Here is a 14,721-nt window from a genome sequence, read left to right as displayed (position 1 = left end):
CGATCAAGGTCGACGGCGTCAAGAGGGCTGCGGTGCTGGATGACAACCATGCCATTCTGGCTGGAGCAACCGTAGCACTGAGTGAAGAAAACGAAAGTACAGTCGCCAAGATGACGTGGCTTAGCAGCAAGGAAGCCGCGAAGCCATATGGCTCGATGGTCGTGTACCTCACTAAAGGCTCCGACGCGCGGAGGCTCCTGGCCGATGGATACTTCCACGTTGGAGGGGAATCCGGGACAACCAGCGTCTTTGAATATCGGCCACGACCGATGCAATGTTATAACTGCCAGGAGATTGGTCACAAGGCATTCCAATGCCGGAAGACCCAGAAGTGCGCAAAGTGCGCCTCGGAGGGTCATCACCACAGTCGCTGCGATCAAGAGGTTCCAAAGTGTGTTCCATGCGGTGGGCCACATGAGTCGTTTAGCAAGAATTGCCGGAAGCTCTACCCACTACGTCATGAATAAAACACTTCGAATAATCCAATTGAATGTGAGGAAGCAGGGTGCCGTGCATGAAAGCTTAATGAACGACGAACAAACCAAGGACGCAGTGGCGTTAGCGATTCAGGAACCCCAGGCGAGGAGGATTCAGGGACGACTCTTGACCACCCCAATGGGACATCACAAATGGACGAAGATGGTACCCTCCACCTGGAGGGAAGGCAGATGGGCGATCCGGAGCATGCTTTGGGTCAACAAAGATGTAGAAGCGGAGCAAGTGGCCATTGAGTCCCCGGATCTGACAGCAGCGGTCATCCGACTACCCGAACGGCTGATCTTTATAGCATCGGTCTACGTCGAAGGGGGAGATTCCTCGGCTCTGGATGACGCGTGTGGTCACCTGAGAAGGGCAATTGCGATGGTGCGGCGAGACACGGGCGCGGTGGTGAACATCATGATTATGGGAGATTTCAACCGCCATGATCAACTCTGGGGCGGAGACGAGGTGTCCTTGGGAAGACAAGGCGAAGCGGATCCAATCATTGACCTCATGAGTGAATTTGCTCTAAGTAGCTTGCTCAAACGAGGCACGAAAACATGGCATGGCGAAGGACAGTACGGGGACTGCGAGTCCACAATTGACCTCGTCCTTGCCTCCGACAATTTGGCAGACCTGATGACCAAATGCGTAATACACGGGACTGAGCACGGCTCGGATCACCGGACGATTGAGACGGTGTTCGATGCACCGTGGTCAGCCCCGAAACATCAGGAACGACTTCTTCTGAAGAACGCGCCATGGAAAGAGATTAATGCTAGAATCGCGAGCACCCTGGCCACCACTCCGTCGGAAGGCACAGTGCAGCAGAAAACCGACCGACTGATGTCCGCAGTCTCGGATGCAGTGCATACTTTAACTCCAAGAGCGAAACCATCGCCACACGCGAAGCGGTGGTGGACAACCGACCTGACACAACTCCGCTACATATACACACACTGGCGCAATCGCGCTCGCTCGGAGCGACGGGCGGGGCGAAAAATACCTCAGCTCGAAAAGATGGCCCAGGATGCGGCAAAACAATACCATGACGCCATCCGCAAGCAAAAGAAGAAGCACTGGAATGAGTTTCTCGCAGACAACGACAATATCTGGAAAGCCGCTAAGTACCTGGAATCGGGAGAAGACGCGGCATTCGGGAAGCTACCACAACTCGTCAGAGCAGATGGGACTACCACCGCTGACCATAAGGAGCAAGCAGAAGAGCTGTTGTCTAAATTCTTTCCCCCTCTACCGGACGTGATTGAAGACGAAGGGACGAGACCACAGAGAGAGCCGGTGAGGATGCCTACGGTTGGCATAGAAGAGATCGAAAGACAGCTTTTTGCGGCTAAATCATGGAAGGCACCGGGTGAAGACGGTCTACCGGCGATAGTCTGGAAGATGACATGGCCGACTGTCAAGCACAGGGTTCTCGATTTATTCCAGGCGTCACTGAGAGAAGGCGCGTTACCGACACAATGGAGACACGCGAAGATCATACCGCTCAAGAAGCCGAATAAAGAAAATTACACCATTGCAAAGGCGTGGAGGCCGATCTCACTCCTAGCGACACTAGGAAAGATACTCGAATCAGTGGTTGCTGAAAGAATCTCACACGCAGTGGAAACGCACGGATTGCTCCCGACCAGCCACTTCGGCGCCCGAAAGCAGCGATCCGCAGAGCAAGCACTGGTGCTCCTGCAGGAGCAGATCTACGCAGCCTGGCGCGGCCGTCGAGTATTGAGCCTGATCAGTTTCGATGTGAAAGGTGCCTACAACGGAGTGTGCAAAGAACGACTGCTCCAGAGGATGAAAGCGCGAGGCATACCAGATGACTTGCTCCGGTGGGTCGAGGCATTCTGCTCAGAGCGAACGGCCACCATCCAGATCAACGGGCAGCTTTCTGAGGCCCGAAGATTGCCCCAAGCTGGCCTGCCTCAGGGCTCACCCCTATCTCCGATCCTATTCCTTTTCTTCAACGCAGACCTCGTGCAAAGACAGATCGACAGCCAAGGAGGAGCGGTCGCTTTTGTGGATGATTTTACCGCATGGGTGACCGGGCCAACCGCGCAGAGTAACCGGCAAGGAATCGAGGCAATTATCAATGAGGCGCTCGATTGGGAAAGGAGAAGTGGAGCAACTTTTGAAGCGGAAAAGACAGCTATCATACACTTTGCTCCCAAGATGCGTAAATCGGACCATGAGTCGTTTATCATCAAGGGACAGACGGTGGTACCCAAAGAGCACGTCAAGATCCTGGGTGTCTTGATGGACACGAGACTGAAATACAAGGAACATATGGCGAGGGCCGCGTCCAAGGGCCTGGAGGCAGCGATGGAGCTTCGGCGACTTCGCGGCCTTTCCCCAGCAACGGCGCGGCAGTTATTTACATCGACGGTGGCGCCAGTTGTGGACTACGCCTCCAATGTCTGGATGCACGCGTGTAAGGACAAGGCCATGGGGCCGATCAATCGAGTCCAAAGAGTTGGAGCACAAGCCATTGTGGGGACATTCCTCACGGTCGCGACCAGCGTAGCGGAGGCGGAGGCCCACATTGCCACCGCGCGGAACCGATTCTGGAGACGGGCCGTGAAAATGTGGACGGACATGCATACCCTTCCTGAAACAAACCCGCTCCGCAGAGGTACAGACCGGATCAGAAAGTTCAGACGATATCATCGCTCGCCGCTGTACCAAGTGGCAGATGCGCTTAGGCACATCGACATGGAGACACTGGAAACAATTGACCCGTTCACGTTGGCCCCATGGGACGAACGCGTACAGACCAATATTGACGGACAACATGAACCCCAGACTGAAGCGGGCGGGTTGATGCAGATCGCGGTCAGCAGCTCGGCACGGAACGAGCTGGTGGGATTTGGAGTCGCAATCGAGAAACAGCCACCTCGAAATCGAAAATTGAAGCTCAAAACGTTTGCTATCACATTGGGCGCGAGGGCAGAGCAGAACCCGTTCTCTGCGGAGCTGGCAGCCATGGCACACGTGTTGAAAATGATAGTGGGAATCAAGGACTACAGGACTACGTTGCTCACAAGCAACAAGGCGGCGGTGCTCACGCTAAGAAACCCCCGACGACCGTCTGGCCAGGAGTTTGTTTGTCAGATGTACAAGTTGATGAGAAGGTTGCGGAGGAATGGAAACCGCATCGAGTTCCACTGGATCCCTACTACCGACGACAACAAGCTGTTAGGTCTGGCTAAAGAACAGGCCAGAACTGCAACTCAAGAAGATGCTCTCCCACAAGAACACGTCTCGAGGATGAAGTCGACAACATTGAACATCGCACGGTCCCAAGCAGTCCCCAGCAGTGAGCTACCAGAGAACATAGGAAGACACGCAAAACGAGTAGATGCCGCACTGCCAGGCAAACACACCCGGCAGTTGTATGATCGCCTCACGTGGAAAGAAGCGAGCGTACTGGCCCAGCTCCGAACCGGCATGGCTAGGCTCAATGGGTATCTCAATCAAATTAATGTAGCAGAGACGGATCAATGCGATTGCGGACAAGCAAGAGAGACCGTGGAGCACTTCCTCTTCCGATGTCGGAAGTGGATGGCGCACCGGACGGAAATGTTACAATGCACGCAGACTCACCGAGGAAACATATCTTTCTTCCTGGGCGGAAAACAGCCTTCTGATGATCAGAAGTGGACGCCAAACCTAGAGGCAGTACAGGCCTCCATACGTTTCGCCATTGCGACGGGCCGACTCGAGGCCACTTGAACATATCGACTAACATAACCCCCACCCCTTCTTCCGACCCTACTTACCCACCACCTCGTGCTACACATGGTAGACGCGCTTCAACTGCCGAAGATAGGATGTTGAACACTTGGAGAAGCACCTTCAAGCCAGCCTACTAACCCACTTACTAACCCACGAGAAACTCGCTGCGATACTGCGTTCTGGAAATGTTATATGTTATAAGGTTTTATGTATGGGCTTTCAGGAGACACAGCATACACAGATGGACATGTACAGTAGATCAGTGATAGTTGCCCTTTCGGCTCAGCCGCCGGGCGTTAATGAATTGTTTGTTTGTTTGTAAATTGATGCGGAGACTGGCCCCACCCAGCAGGTCTCACATCCAGTAGGGACTTGAACCTGAAACAATATTGACCTCATCAAATTGTGGGCAAAGTCTACTCACAATAGTGACATGCATTATGCCAAATTGATATCCGACAATATCCTATCTACCGTGATACAGTATCAGCATGTTAGGAAAAGTTATTAGAACGAGCTTACCTGTTTTGTTACAGCGTGTCCCGAAACTGGTGCAACCACTTACCCCCTTTGATTGTTTTTCTAGCCACACCACCAAGACAAGCTTGTCTACATTCGGGAAAGATCCGGAATATGAAAATTCCTGTACCAGTGCTCTGAAACAAAGGAAGTGAGAGAAAGGGTTTTGATCAACAAGGATGTGCGTGTGCGCAAGACGTTGCAAAAAGACATGGCTTAACTACCTATGGTCCATTTTGCCACGTGCGCCGCCCATTCGCCCTTTCTCGCCCTCGTTCCAGCATTATTCTACCCTCCTTCGGGTTAGATGATCATGGCTTTCGGGTTCTAGGGCTTTGTCTGCATATTTCTGCACATTCTCGTCTTATGGTTGCTACGTTTCCTGCTCCTTGCCCATCGGGTTACTGCAGCGCCTTGCTTTATATCACCACGGATATCTCCTACAGCCGGTGGCGAAACCAGTTCCCGGTCCCTTTCCCGAGGCATCCTAGTATATTTGGTTTAGTCACAGACGTTCCTTTTCTAAGAATAGAGACCGTTTTTATATGATGGTAATATAACCTATGATTAAACATATTTTATAGCAATTACCATATATGTGCGACCTTTCTCTGCCCACGGATCTACGCAGTATGGCACCGAGACTACCTAGCCTTACCCACTTTGTTGCTATATATCATTCGTGATAAAATGTAGAGCTGGTCACTAACGAAATCGCAAGTTGCCGAGGCAACTAAGTGCTAGGGATCACCAAGCTGTAATCACAGTTTTCTATAAGAGAGCGTCGAGCAGAATCAGTATACGGACCAGGAAGATACCAGCTTTGTCACTACTTCTTAATTCTTCGAATTCTGCGAGAATCCAACAAATGCTAACTTTTTGCGACCTTATTGATCTCTGTAATAAGCTTCAACATCCTCCTTTTGCACTAGCAATTCCACAATAGCTTGGCGTCTTGTCACAGCTGCCCATGATAAAGGTGTGCGATGATGTTTGTCTTTGGAATCAGCTTCAACATCCTCCCTTTGCACCAGTAGCTCTACCACAGCTTGGTGTCCTCCCTCAGCTGCCCATGATAAAGGCGTGCGGCCATCTTTGTCTTTGGAATCGGCTTCAACATCCTTCCTTTGCACCAGTAGCTCCACCACAGCTTGGTGTCCCTCCGCAGCTGCCCATGATAAAGGCGTGCGGCCATCTTTGTCTTCGGAATCGGCTTCAACATCCTCCCTTTGCACCAGTAGCTCCACCACAGCTTGGTGTCCTCTCGCAGCTGCCCATGATAAAGGCGTGCGATGATGTTTGTCTTTAGAGTCGGCTTCAATTTCCTCCCTTTGCACTAGTAGCTCCACCACAGCTTGGTGTCCTCTCGCGGCTGCCTGTGATAAAAGGCGTGCGACCCTCTTTATCTTTGTAATCAGCTCCGACATCCTCCCTTTGCACCAGTAGCTCCACCACAGCTTGGTGTCCTCTCGCAGCTGCCCGTGAGAAAGGCGTGCGACCATATTTGTCATAAGAATAAGCTTCAACATCCTCCATTTGCACTAGCAGCTCCACCACAGCAAGATGACCATGTTTTGCTGCCCAGCACAACGGCGTGCGATGGCTATCATCAATTGAATCTGCGTCAACATCGTCTCGCTGCACTAAAAGCTGTACCACTGCAAGATGTCCGTTCCCAGCCGCGAATGACAACGGTGTACGACCACCGTTTGTGGGTAGCCATCTCCCCCCTGCGTCTTGCTCACAATCAGCCGCATCAGCCTCGATATTGTCTTGTTCTAGCAACAGCTTCACCACTGATACATGTCCGTGTTCGGCAGCAAATAATAGCGGTGTGCGATCGTCATAAGCCTTCGAGTTAGGATTTACTATGTCTTGCCGTAGAAGCAAATCCACCACATTTATATGCCCATATTCGGCAGCGAACGACAGCGGCGTGCGATATTCAATGTTCTCCAGGTCAGGCTTAATGTCATCTCTATCGAGCAGTATTTTCACAATGGAATCGTGCCCATATTTAGCAGCCCAATGCAGAGGAGTCGAATTATTGCGATCAAGTTCATTAGGATTGACACTAGCGTAGGCAATGAACCTCGTCCTTGATATATGTCCGAACGTCGCAGTTTGATGCAATTGTGTAATATCATCATGTCCGGCGGCAGGTATCGCCGATTTAGCGAGAAACAATTTCATCATTTTCTCATCTCCATCCCTCGCAATAAGATGCAAAAGTGTTTCGCCATTCTCAACTTTAACGGCAAGATGATGGAATGTGAGAAGTTGATCGAGGCCTTTCGCTGCTTGCAAAAGATTCATAATTTCATCGGGCTGTAGAAACCTCGCGATATATAGAATCAATTCTATGGGGATAAAACCCGCATCTCTGAAATTTACCGGCATATTCGAATAAAGTAGCTATACCAAGGTAGCCTGGTGAATAAACAAAAGGGAGCTGTGGATTTATAAGGGAATGAATGACTTCATGAGAAGTAAGGCCAAGTCTACACGTGACCGGAACTTACCAATGTGGCTAGTTCCGTAGTGGTCTGCAAAGTTGGTTGACGCGGTGTGAACAAATACGATTCTCTCGTTGTTTGGTTTGTTCGCACAAGGATTCTGTACATCTCGGCGAGGGAAAACGGTACTACAACAATGACTCATTCGTAGTCAGTAGACCTCGCCATATTGCTTTTTTGGGTACCCGAAGGAATACCCGCGAACCCGCCAAGAACCCATTTACCTGTATATCACAGTATTACTGTTGAAATACAACCAATACCAGATATAGAGTGATGTAATCAGGTATATGTTACGTGTATTTTAATCTCTTGGCGGGTTTTGGGTCAAGGGTCGAAACCCAACCCGCCCATTTGGCGAGGTCTAGTAGTCAGTAGTCAGTTAGTGCATACGGTTACAGCCCTGTGGGGATAACCAAGCAAAGAGCCTAAATGAGATTCGCGAGTCTCGAGTTAAAAATCGGGCAATAATTCGCGAGTGTGGAGTTAAAACTGATCCTGAAAATGATTATATCACTTACGCCTCTCTAGACTTTACCCATTCACTCTCCTTCGCATCGTTATTCCGCGATGTTATCTAATCGGGTTTGTTGTGATTGTGGCCGACAAGTGCGTCTATGTATAACGACCGTGGTGCTACAGTACCCTTCTGCACTAGCATGTTTGTTCTCTACGCTCGAAAACGCCCCTACTTACGCTGCCATGTTCCAACCCCTGCTCATTACTCTTATATTCACTACGCGAGCTGTAACTCTGCGCCGCCGTACAATCCCTGTTATTCCCTTTATCATAATCTGTCGAATTTAGACGTACGAGGGTCCCAAACACCATAGTAAATGCGATAAATTACGACTCATTATCTCAACAACAGTGGCCTACAGGAGCCTTTCCTTAAAAACTGAGTTCTCTCAATGTGATATCTAGACCCTCTAAGGAGTTTCGAGAATTTTGGTGACTTGATGATTGCATGTGGAGAATATATATATCATCAATTTAACGATGTAATTTTCGGAAATGTTGTAGAAGAAGAGTTTGATTTATTTCAAATTGATATATGCTTCTAAGAATACTTATCAATATCCATCGGCAAGTTATGGAACAGAGTATTGATTATGGTTGTTGAAATATTAGGGTAGTAAACATCGCATTTACTATAGTGTTTGGGGGTGACCGGACCGACCGTGTGACCGCACTGACCGTGAAATACGTTATTGGTCGATGGAACTAACTAGTTAGGGCTTCTATGAATTTTGAATGATACATAGGCGCGGCAAGTCTATTGATATAATCTAATAAGAGAATCTAATTTCATCAAAGGTGCCATGGTCTAGTGGTATGACGACACATTGTGGTAAATCGCAGTGAATCTGTGTTAGCCCCGGTTCGATTCCGGGTGGCGCCAGTTTTTTTTGCATGTCTTTCAATTTATATCTATCTGTTCCCTTCATTGATTTTATGTTTTTTTAATTTTTGATTCACTAAATAGCCACTGACTAACTAAAGGGGAATTTTCGTGTGACAATTTTTATCACCAAGAAGTCCAGGTAGACATGACTGCTTCCATTGCTACACTGTACTATGCTTTTTGTTAGATTTCCTCTATACAGGTCGCCTCATTGTCTGTGAATGAAATAATTATTGCCTCTCCAGGTAGACTATTTCACCCACACTGTACAGAAGCCCAACTGATGTTCAATAAATAGCCTCGAACTACGTAGTATATATCTCGTAAACATGCGATGCCAAACCCGTTAGAGATGATTGGCCCACACCGCCCGCAGCTTCTCCAAGGGTTGCATCACGCTAATGTTCGGAACAAGCTGATACATACAATTGTATTTTCTAAGCTTTTGAGCATGGCCACCTGCAGGTCACTCGTCCGACAATGCGCTCTTCAGCTGCGTCGCACTCCTCGGCTTAGCCGTTCTTCATACCAGACCCTCGGTCGAATCCAGGTCCCTTTCCGCAGGGCATACACTACGTCCGTCGGCGCCGCGGAGCTCAAATTCGGACAGCCGTTGCACGAGACACACCCTCACCTATTGAGCCCAGGAGAGTGTACGTGACATTCTTAAAGTTTTCAATTTCAAAATATTGTCCATGATCCACTGGATACTGATCATTTGTTGAACAGTGACCCCCGGAGTCACGGCTCTTGAATATGCGCTGCGCCGATCGCGACTCGCCAACAAACTCCCCGAAGGAGCAGTCGCTATACTCGCCGCCTCTGAAGTGAAGTACCGTGCGCCCGGTATCTTTCATGAGTATCATCAGGAGTCCAACTTCTTCTATTTAACAGGTAAGCTAGTACATTTACCTTGTCACGAGAACCTCGCTGATCATGTGGTTCAACATGGCAGGCTTCAATGAGCCGAATGCATTGGCAGTTATTGGGAACGACGGGTCTGGCAACAACCATATCTTCCATCTCTATGTTCGGGAGAAGGACCCCAAGGCGGAACTGTGGGATGGTGCGCGGTCTGGCACCCAGGCCGCTACGGACGTCTTTAATGCCGATGAGGTGCGTATTTTTCCTCCCTAACATACCCTTCTGATATCATGCGAAACATCAGATTAATACTGTGAAATATAGACAGGAAATATCGAAGACATTGGAAATATCCTCCCAAAAATTATTGCCAAAGCAACAGAGGTTTACTCCGATATCCCCGCCTTCGATGGGTCCCGATCAACATTGCACCGATACCTATATGGCCCGACAGTTGCTTCAGAGAAACTGAAGAAATTTGTCGACCACCGAAAAGTCAAGTCGTTGAAGCCGCTAATGAACGAGATGAGAGTATTCAAGACGGAGGAGGAAGTCATGCATTTGCGCCGGGTTGGACAAGCTTCCGGGAGAGCATTTACCAACGCCATGCGCCAAAACTTCACCAAGGAGAAAGATTTGAACTCCTTTTTGGAGTACCAGTTCAAAGTTAATGGTTGTGATGGCAGTGCGTTTGTTCCCGTTGTCGCGGGTGGCCAGGTAAGCAATGCTACCCCAATATTCAGCACTTGGCTAACAAAGATAGAATGCTTTGAGCATTCATTACACCAGGAACGATGACGTTCTCAGGTAGGTCAACTCTTGCTTGCTTATATGAATTGTACCTGATGACCTTTAACAGAGACGGAGATTTGGTTCTTGTTGATGGCGGCGGTGTAAGTTCCTTCCCCAAAATATAATCATCCCTAGAGGCTCATAGTGGAATAGGAGATCGGAGGGTACATCTCTGATATTACTAGAACTTGGCCTGTGAATGGCAAGTTCTCGGATCCTCAGCGGGATCTGTACAATGCCGTGCTGAATGTGCATCGGACTTGCCTGGCTCTTTGCCGTGAAAATGCCAACCTGTCCCTCGATAAATTGCACGGTATTGCCGAGAATGGATTGAAGGACCAGCTAAAACAGCTTGGGTTCGACCTTTCTGGAAGTGTATGTCTTGAGGTACCCCGTTATGATATAACAATTTTGCTAACTCTACCAGGCAATGAATGTGTTATTCCCTCACCACCTTGGCCATTATATCGGTTTGGACGTTCACGATTGTCCTGGTTACTCTAGAGGGTACAACTTGAAGGCAGGCCAATGTATCACCATTGAACCGTTTGTCACCCCGGTCTGTCCCTATACCTTGGCATGAACTAATCTGACATCAGTGGCATCTACGTTCCTAACGATGAGCGATGGCCCGCGCACTTCCGCGGCATTGGAATTCGCATCGAAGATAGTGTTTGCGTCGGAGATGAACACCCGATTGTTTTAACCCCTGAAGCCGTCAAGGAGGTAAGTCCTAAAGCCGTATTCTCACCACCACAGCGAGGTTCTGATTATTATAGGTTGATGATATCGAGGCACTGCGTGGTTAAATCGATCACCATATGTATACTACTTGACAAATACCCTCAAAATCCATGTATAATACGGAGTCCTTCGACATAATTTACCGAACGTTACGTTGTTGACCCCCGAAACCTTGTATGTTTGTGGCTGGTCGGAGGTGGCTGGCAATGGCGTAAAAGCTGAGAGACTACTCCATATAAGAATTTTTGAAGTCGAAAGAATGAGAAAGATGAAACTGATAATCCAATAGAAATTTAAGAGATCAGATAAAAAAGAATAAGAATAAGCATATCTGGTCGCGTTAAAAGGAATGTGTTGATGTTCATGCTTCGCGCTGTTGGTTGTCCGGCGTACGCTCAAAACAAACGGAGTCTCCACCACACCACACGACTTTGCCCTTCGATCCTGTTGTCCCTTTCACTTCCAACCCAAGATTTCACCACCACTCCAACCCCCGAGCATCTTGGGGAGCTTGAATTGCTTTCCTCTTTCAACTTGACCTCATTCTTTCGTTTGTGTTACCATGTTCTTCCTTTGACTTCATTAGAAACTTGCAAAGACGTGTAGCACGTCGCGTGCTTGACCTCGAGTACCCCTCCTCGACGACTGGTGATTTCAGCTCAGCGAGCTCTTGACGCGTCCAACCCCGGCAAAGCTGTGACCACATGGCTGCTGTATTCGTCCCACCGTCGCCCAAGACCTCTATGAACATGTCGACCCGTCGTCCATTAGCCAACGTACCGAATGCAACCAATTCTCCCCACAGGACCGGACTCGTGCCGGCCAAACGAGTTCGGTCTAATCAACTCGAGATTTCTTACGGTCAACCACCGCCGAAGAAGCAGGTGATGGAAGCGGCGGAACAAAATCGATCGTCGGTGGTGCAGGGTGCCGACTCGAAGCTCTTCGCCAGAAGGCCAAACAATGCCAACCCAAGTGCCTTTGAAAAGAAGCTCGTTGCTGCCCGCGATAAGGAACGCCAGCCACAAGTTAAAGCTGTGAAGGGCGAGAAGCCGTCCGCTGACACCCTGGACACAATTCGTCAATGGCAACGCCACTACCGCAAAGCTTTCCCACAATTCGTGTTCTACTTCGACAGTGTCCCAGAGGATGCCCGCCGCAAGTTCTCTCGACAAGTCGCTGCCCTTGGAGCTGTAAGTTCTACTAGTTGAATGATGCTTTGTTTTGGGGTCCCTGTGCTTTGAGACAGCTTGGAGACATGTGATAGTTTATTGATGACCCGTATCCGATTTATCAAATGATACTAACTCGCATTGCAGCGTGAGGAGAAATTCTTCTCTCGTCTAGTCACTCACGTTGTTACATCACGTCCTATCCCTGCAGGAGTTTCTGTCACGAGTCCGACCGAAGTGGATGCCGTCGATGGCAATGGCGATGGCAATGTGCAAACCGTCAACCCCTCCTTGCTTGATAAGAGCGCCGACTGGTTGAAGCATGAAATTCGTCGTGACCAAGCAAGCAATGATGTTTTGCAGAGAGCTCGGCAGATGGGCATGAAGATCTGGGCCTTGGAGAAGCTACAACGCATGATCACCACGATCAACGACAACGACCTTGGTGGCCAGAATGATCCTGCTGTTAGGAGCAGGAACGCAGGTGCAAGCACTGCCAACGGTCGGGGTGAAAATGATCTTTCGCGTGTCCTTCGACAGGAGCTGATGAACGGACCTTCTGATCGTGATCCTTTGTCTTCAATGGAAATGATCGTCTTCAAGGGTCCTTTCATCTACATACACGACATGAATGAAAAGACCAAGCCTGTCATGGTGCGAGAATATTCTCGAGTTGCAAAGCGCCAAGATGGAGCCTGGCCGCAGTTCAGGAGCGCCCCCTTGGGCAAATGCCCATTCGTCGATGAACCTCCAAGCCGAAAAGAATACGACAGACACCGCATTCGTCAATCGCAGAAGGAAAAGAAGGCGGCAGCTGTGGCCGAAACCCGTCAGAATGTCCCAAAGACCATCGAACAGGAACAGAAAACCGTGGCCAAGATCGACCCAGACCAAGCAAATGTAGTGTGTGAGAGGGATGAAGAATTCGACAGCAAGCCTCGGGCTGATGAGACTCATGAACGCAAAAGCTCGGAAAGCTTTATTCCGCCACATTTCCCTCGGTCTGGTCCATTTTACACTGGTCGTGAACCAGCAGCATCTGGCGTGCAGCCATCTAACGTTACCTCCGCCATTCGATCTCAAATGATATCATCTACCGCCGCTGCCCCAGGCGCAAGAGCAGGTCTGAGCAAGGAAGTCCATGGACTGAAGCGAAAGGTTCTCGAAAGGGGCACAGGCAACATTGCACATGGATCTATGGCTGCTCCCGAACGCCCCAATGGGTTGGCAATGCATCTCAAGACTCAACACAGCCACGCTACCAACCCCGCCGCAGGAGCGCGTCATAACCCAGAGGACCATAACCAAGAAGGGGCCGGCATAAAGCGCCGTCGGGACGACAGCCATGAAAGCGAACAAAAGAAGCCAGAAAGACGCCGAGATCCTAAGCCAGGGTACTGCGAAAATTGCCGAGATAAATTTGACGACTTTGAAGAACATACCTTAACACGGAAGCACCGCCGATTCGCCCAAAACGCCTCTAACTGGGTGGAACTTGACGCTCTGCTTGCCGAGATCCAACGGCCTCTTAAAAATGATCTCGATCGAATTTCCTGATCTAGAAATGTCGACGACGCCCAAATTCTCGAGTCGGGAATTTATCCTATTGTGATCATTTCCTCATTTCTATTCTTATTTTTCCCTTCATGGTTTTCTGTCACACCCCCGTTTCGTCGATAATCATTGGAATCGATACATCTTGGCTTGTTAGCATTACCAATACCCAGCATCGACATATTTGCATGATCTGGAGTTTGTTTTTTTTTCCGTCGCATTATCAGTGCGGCAAACTGACGGTACTTGAACCGACATTGCAGCCTGCTTGACCTCCTTTGATCGAGGTCGTCCGCTCGTTTACGATCACTTTTCATTCTGGCCCCATTGTATTTGTATCTCAGCTTTCTATTAGCACCATTTTACCCAAAACCCCGATTATGTGCTATGTCAACGGGCAAGGGGATTTTCACAACGACCCGTTTTCTTTCGAGTTCGACAACTAGTGGAGCGTGCCCCCTCATGCCTTGAATGAATCTGCTTTTCATTTTTCTCTCTCTTTTGTGGAGGACCGCAAACCAGTGGTGGTTTGTCGTATGCAGCTGGGATGACCAGCGCTTGAGCATGGAGGACTCTTATTGCATTGCGAGCTTTCGCATTCTGCATTTTTGCGTCCTGTTTGCATTGTCACATCTCTCAACCCAAGCCTACGGGCCTAATTGTTCGTTCATCTACCTCTTCCCCTTACTGTATTGCTTTTCGTTCGAACAAGCCCCTTTTCTGTGGGCTTATGCTCTGTTTTTTTGACAGAGCCGCTTGACTGTTAGCATTGCAGTACTATTAAACAACTAAATGAAATAAACATTATCCTTGGCCCACATGCTTTGTTCATTTAATTAGATTGCAGCCTGCTAGTACATCCAGCCATCTGATACAATGTAACAGATGGGAAGCTGTTCGATATCATAACAGTACACTATAGCTC

The 14,721-nt window shown here is 49.1% G+C and overlaps 3 protein-coding genes across 3 annotated transcripts; 2 read left to right on the top strand and 1 right to left on the bottom strand.

The window, feature by feature from the left end:
- Nucleotides 1–5,636: 5,636 nt before the first annotated feature.
- Nucleotides 5,637–7,149, bottom strand: N7520_006632 (ankyrin repeat domain-containing protein; the record flags this gene model as incomplete). The annotated part of the gene is made up of 2 exons (XM_057140566.1): nt 5,637–6,085; nt 6,147–7,149. 2 exons carry the CDS (start codon nt 7,147–7,149, stop codon nt 5,637–5,639), a joined length of 1,452 nt encoding a protein of 483 aa, XP_056994572.1.
- A 1,972-nt stretch (nt 7,150–9,121) lies between these two features.
- N7520_006631 (aminopeptidase P family protein) lies at nt 9,122–11,135 on the top strand (the record flags this gene model as incomplete). Its single annotated transcript, XM_057140565.1, has 10 exons — nt 9,122–9,323; nt 9,400–9,564; nt 9,626–9,786; nt 9,859–10,251; nt 10,298–10,341; nt 10,394–10,427; nt 10,480–10,701; nt 10,754–10,872; nt 10,926–11,052; nt 11,106–11,135. 10 exons carry the CDS (start codon nt 9,122–9,124, stop codon nt 11,133–11,135), a joined length of 1,497 nt encoding a protein of 498 aa, XP_056994571.1.
- Nucleotides 11,136–11,774: 639 nt separating this feature from the next.
- On the top strand, nt 11,775–13,799 carry N7520_006630 (protein serine/threonine kinase activating protein nimO; the record flags this gene model as incomplete). The annotated part of the gene is made up of 2 exons (XM_057140564.1): nt 11,775–12,263; nt 12,390–13,799. The coding sequence occupies 2 exons, from the start codon at nt 11,775–11,777 to the stop codon at nt 13,797–13,799; spliced, it is 1,899 nt and encodes a 632-aa protein (XP_056994570.1).
- Nucleotides 13,800–14,721: the final 922 nt, after the last annotated feature.

Source organism: Penicillium odoratum, assembly GCF_028828045.1.
Source record: "Penicillium odoratum strain IBT 22623 chromosome Unknown utg000005l_segment0_segment0, whole genome shotgun sequence".
NCBI lineage: Eukaryota > Fungi > Ascomycota > Eurotiomycetes > Eurotiales > Aspergillaceae > Penicillium > Penicillium odoratum.
This window is presented reverse-complemented; position numbering and strand designations above follow the sequence as displayed.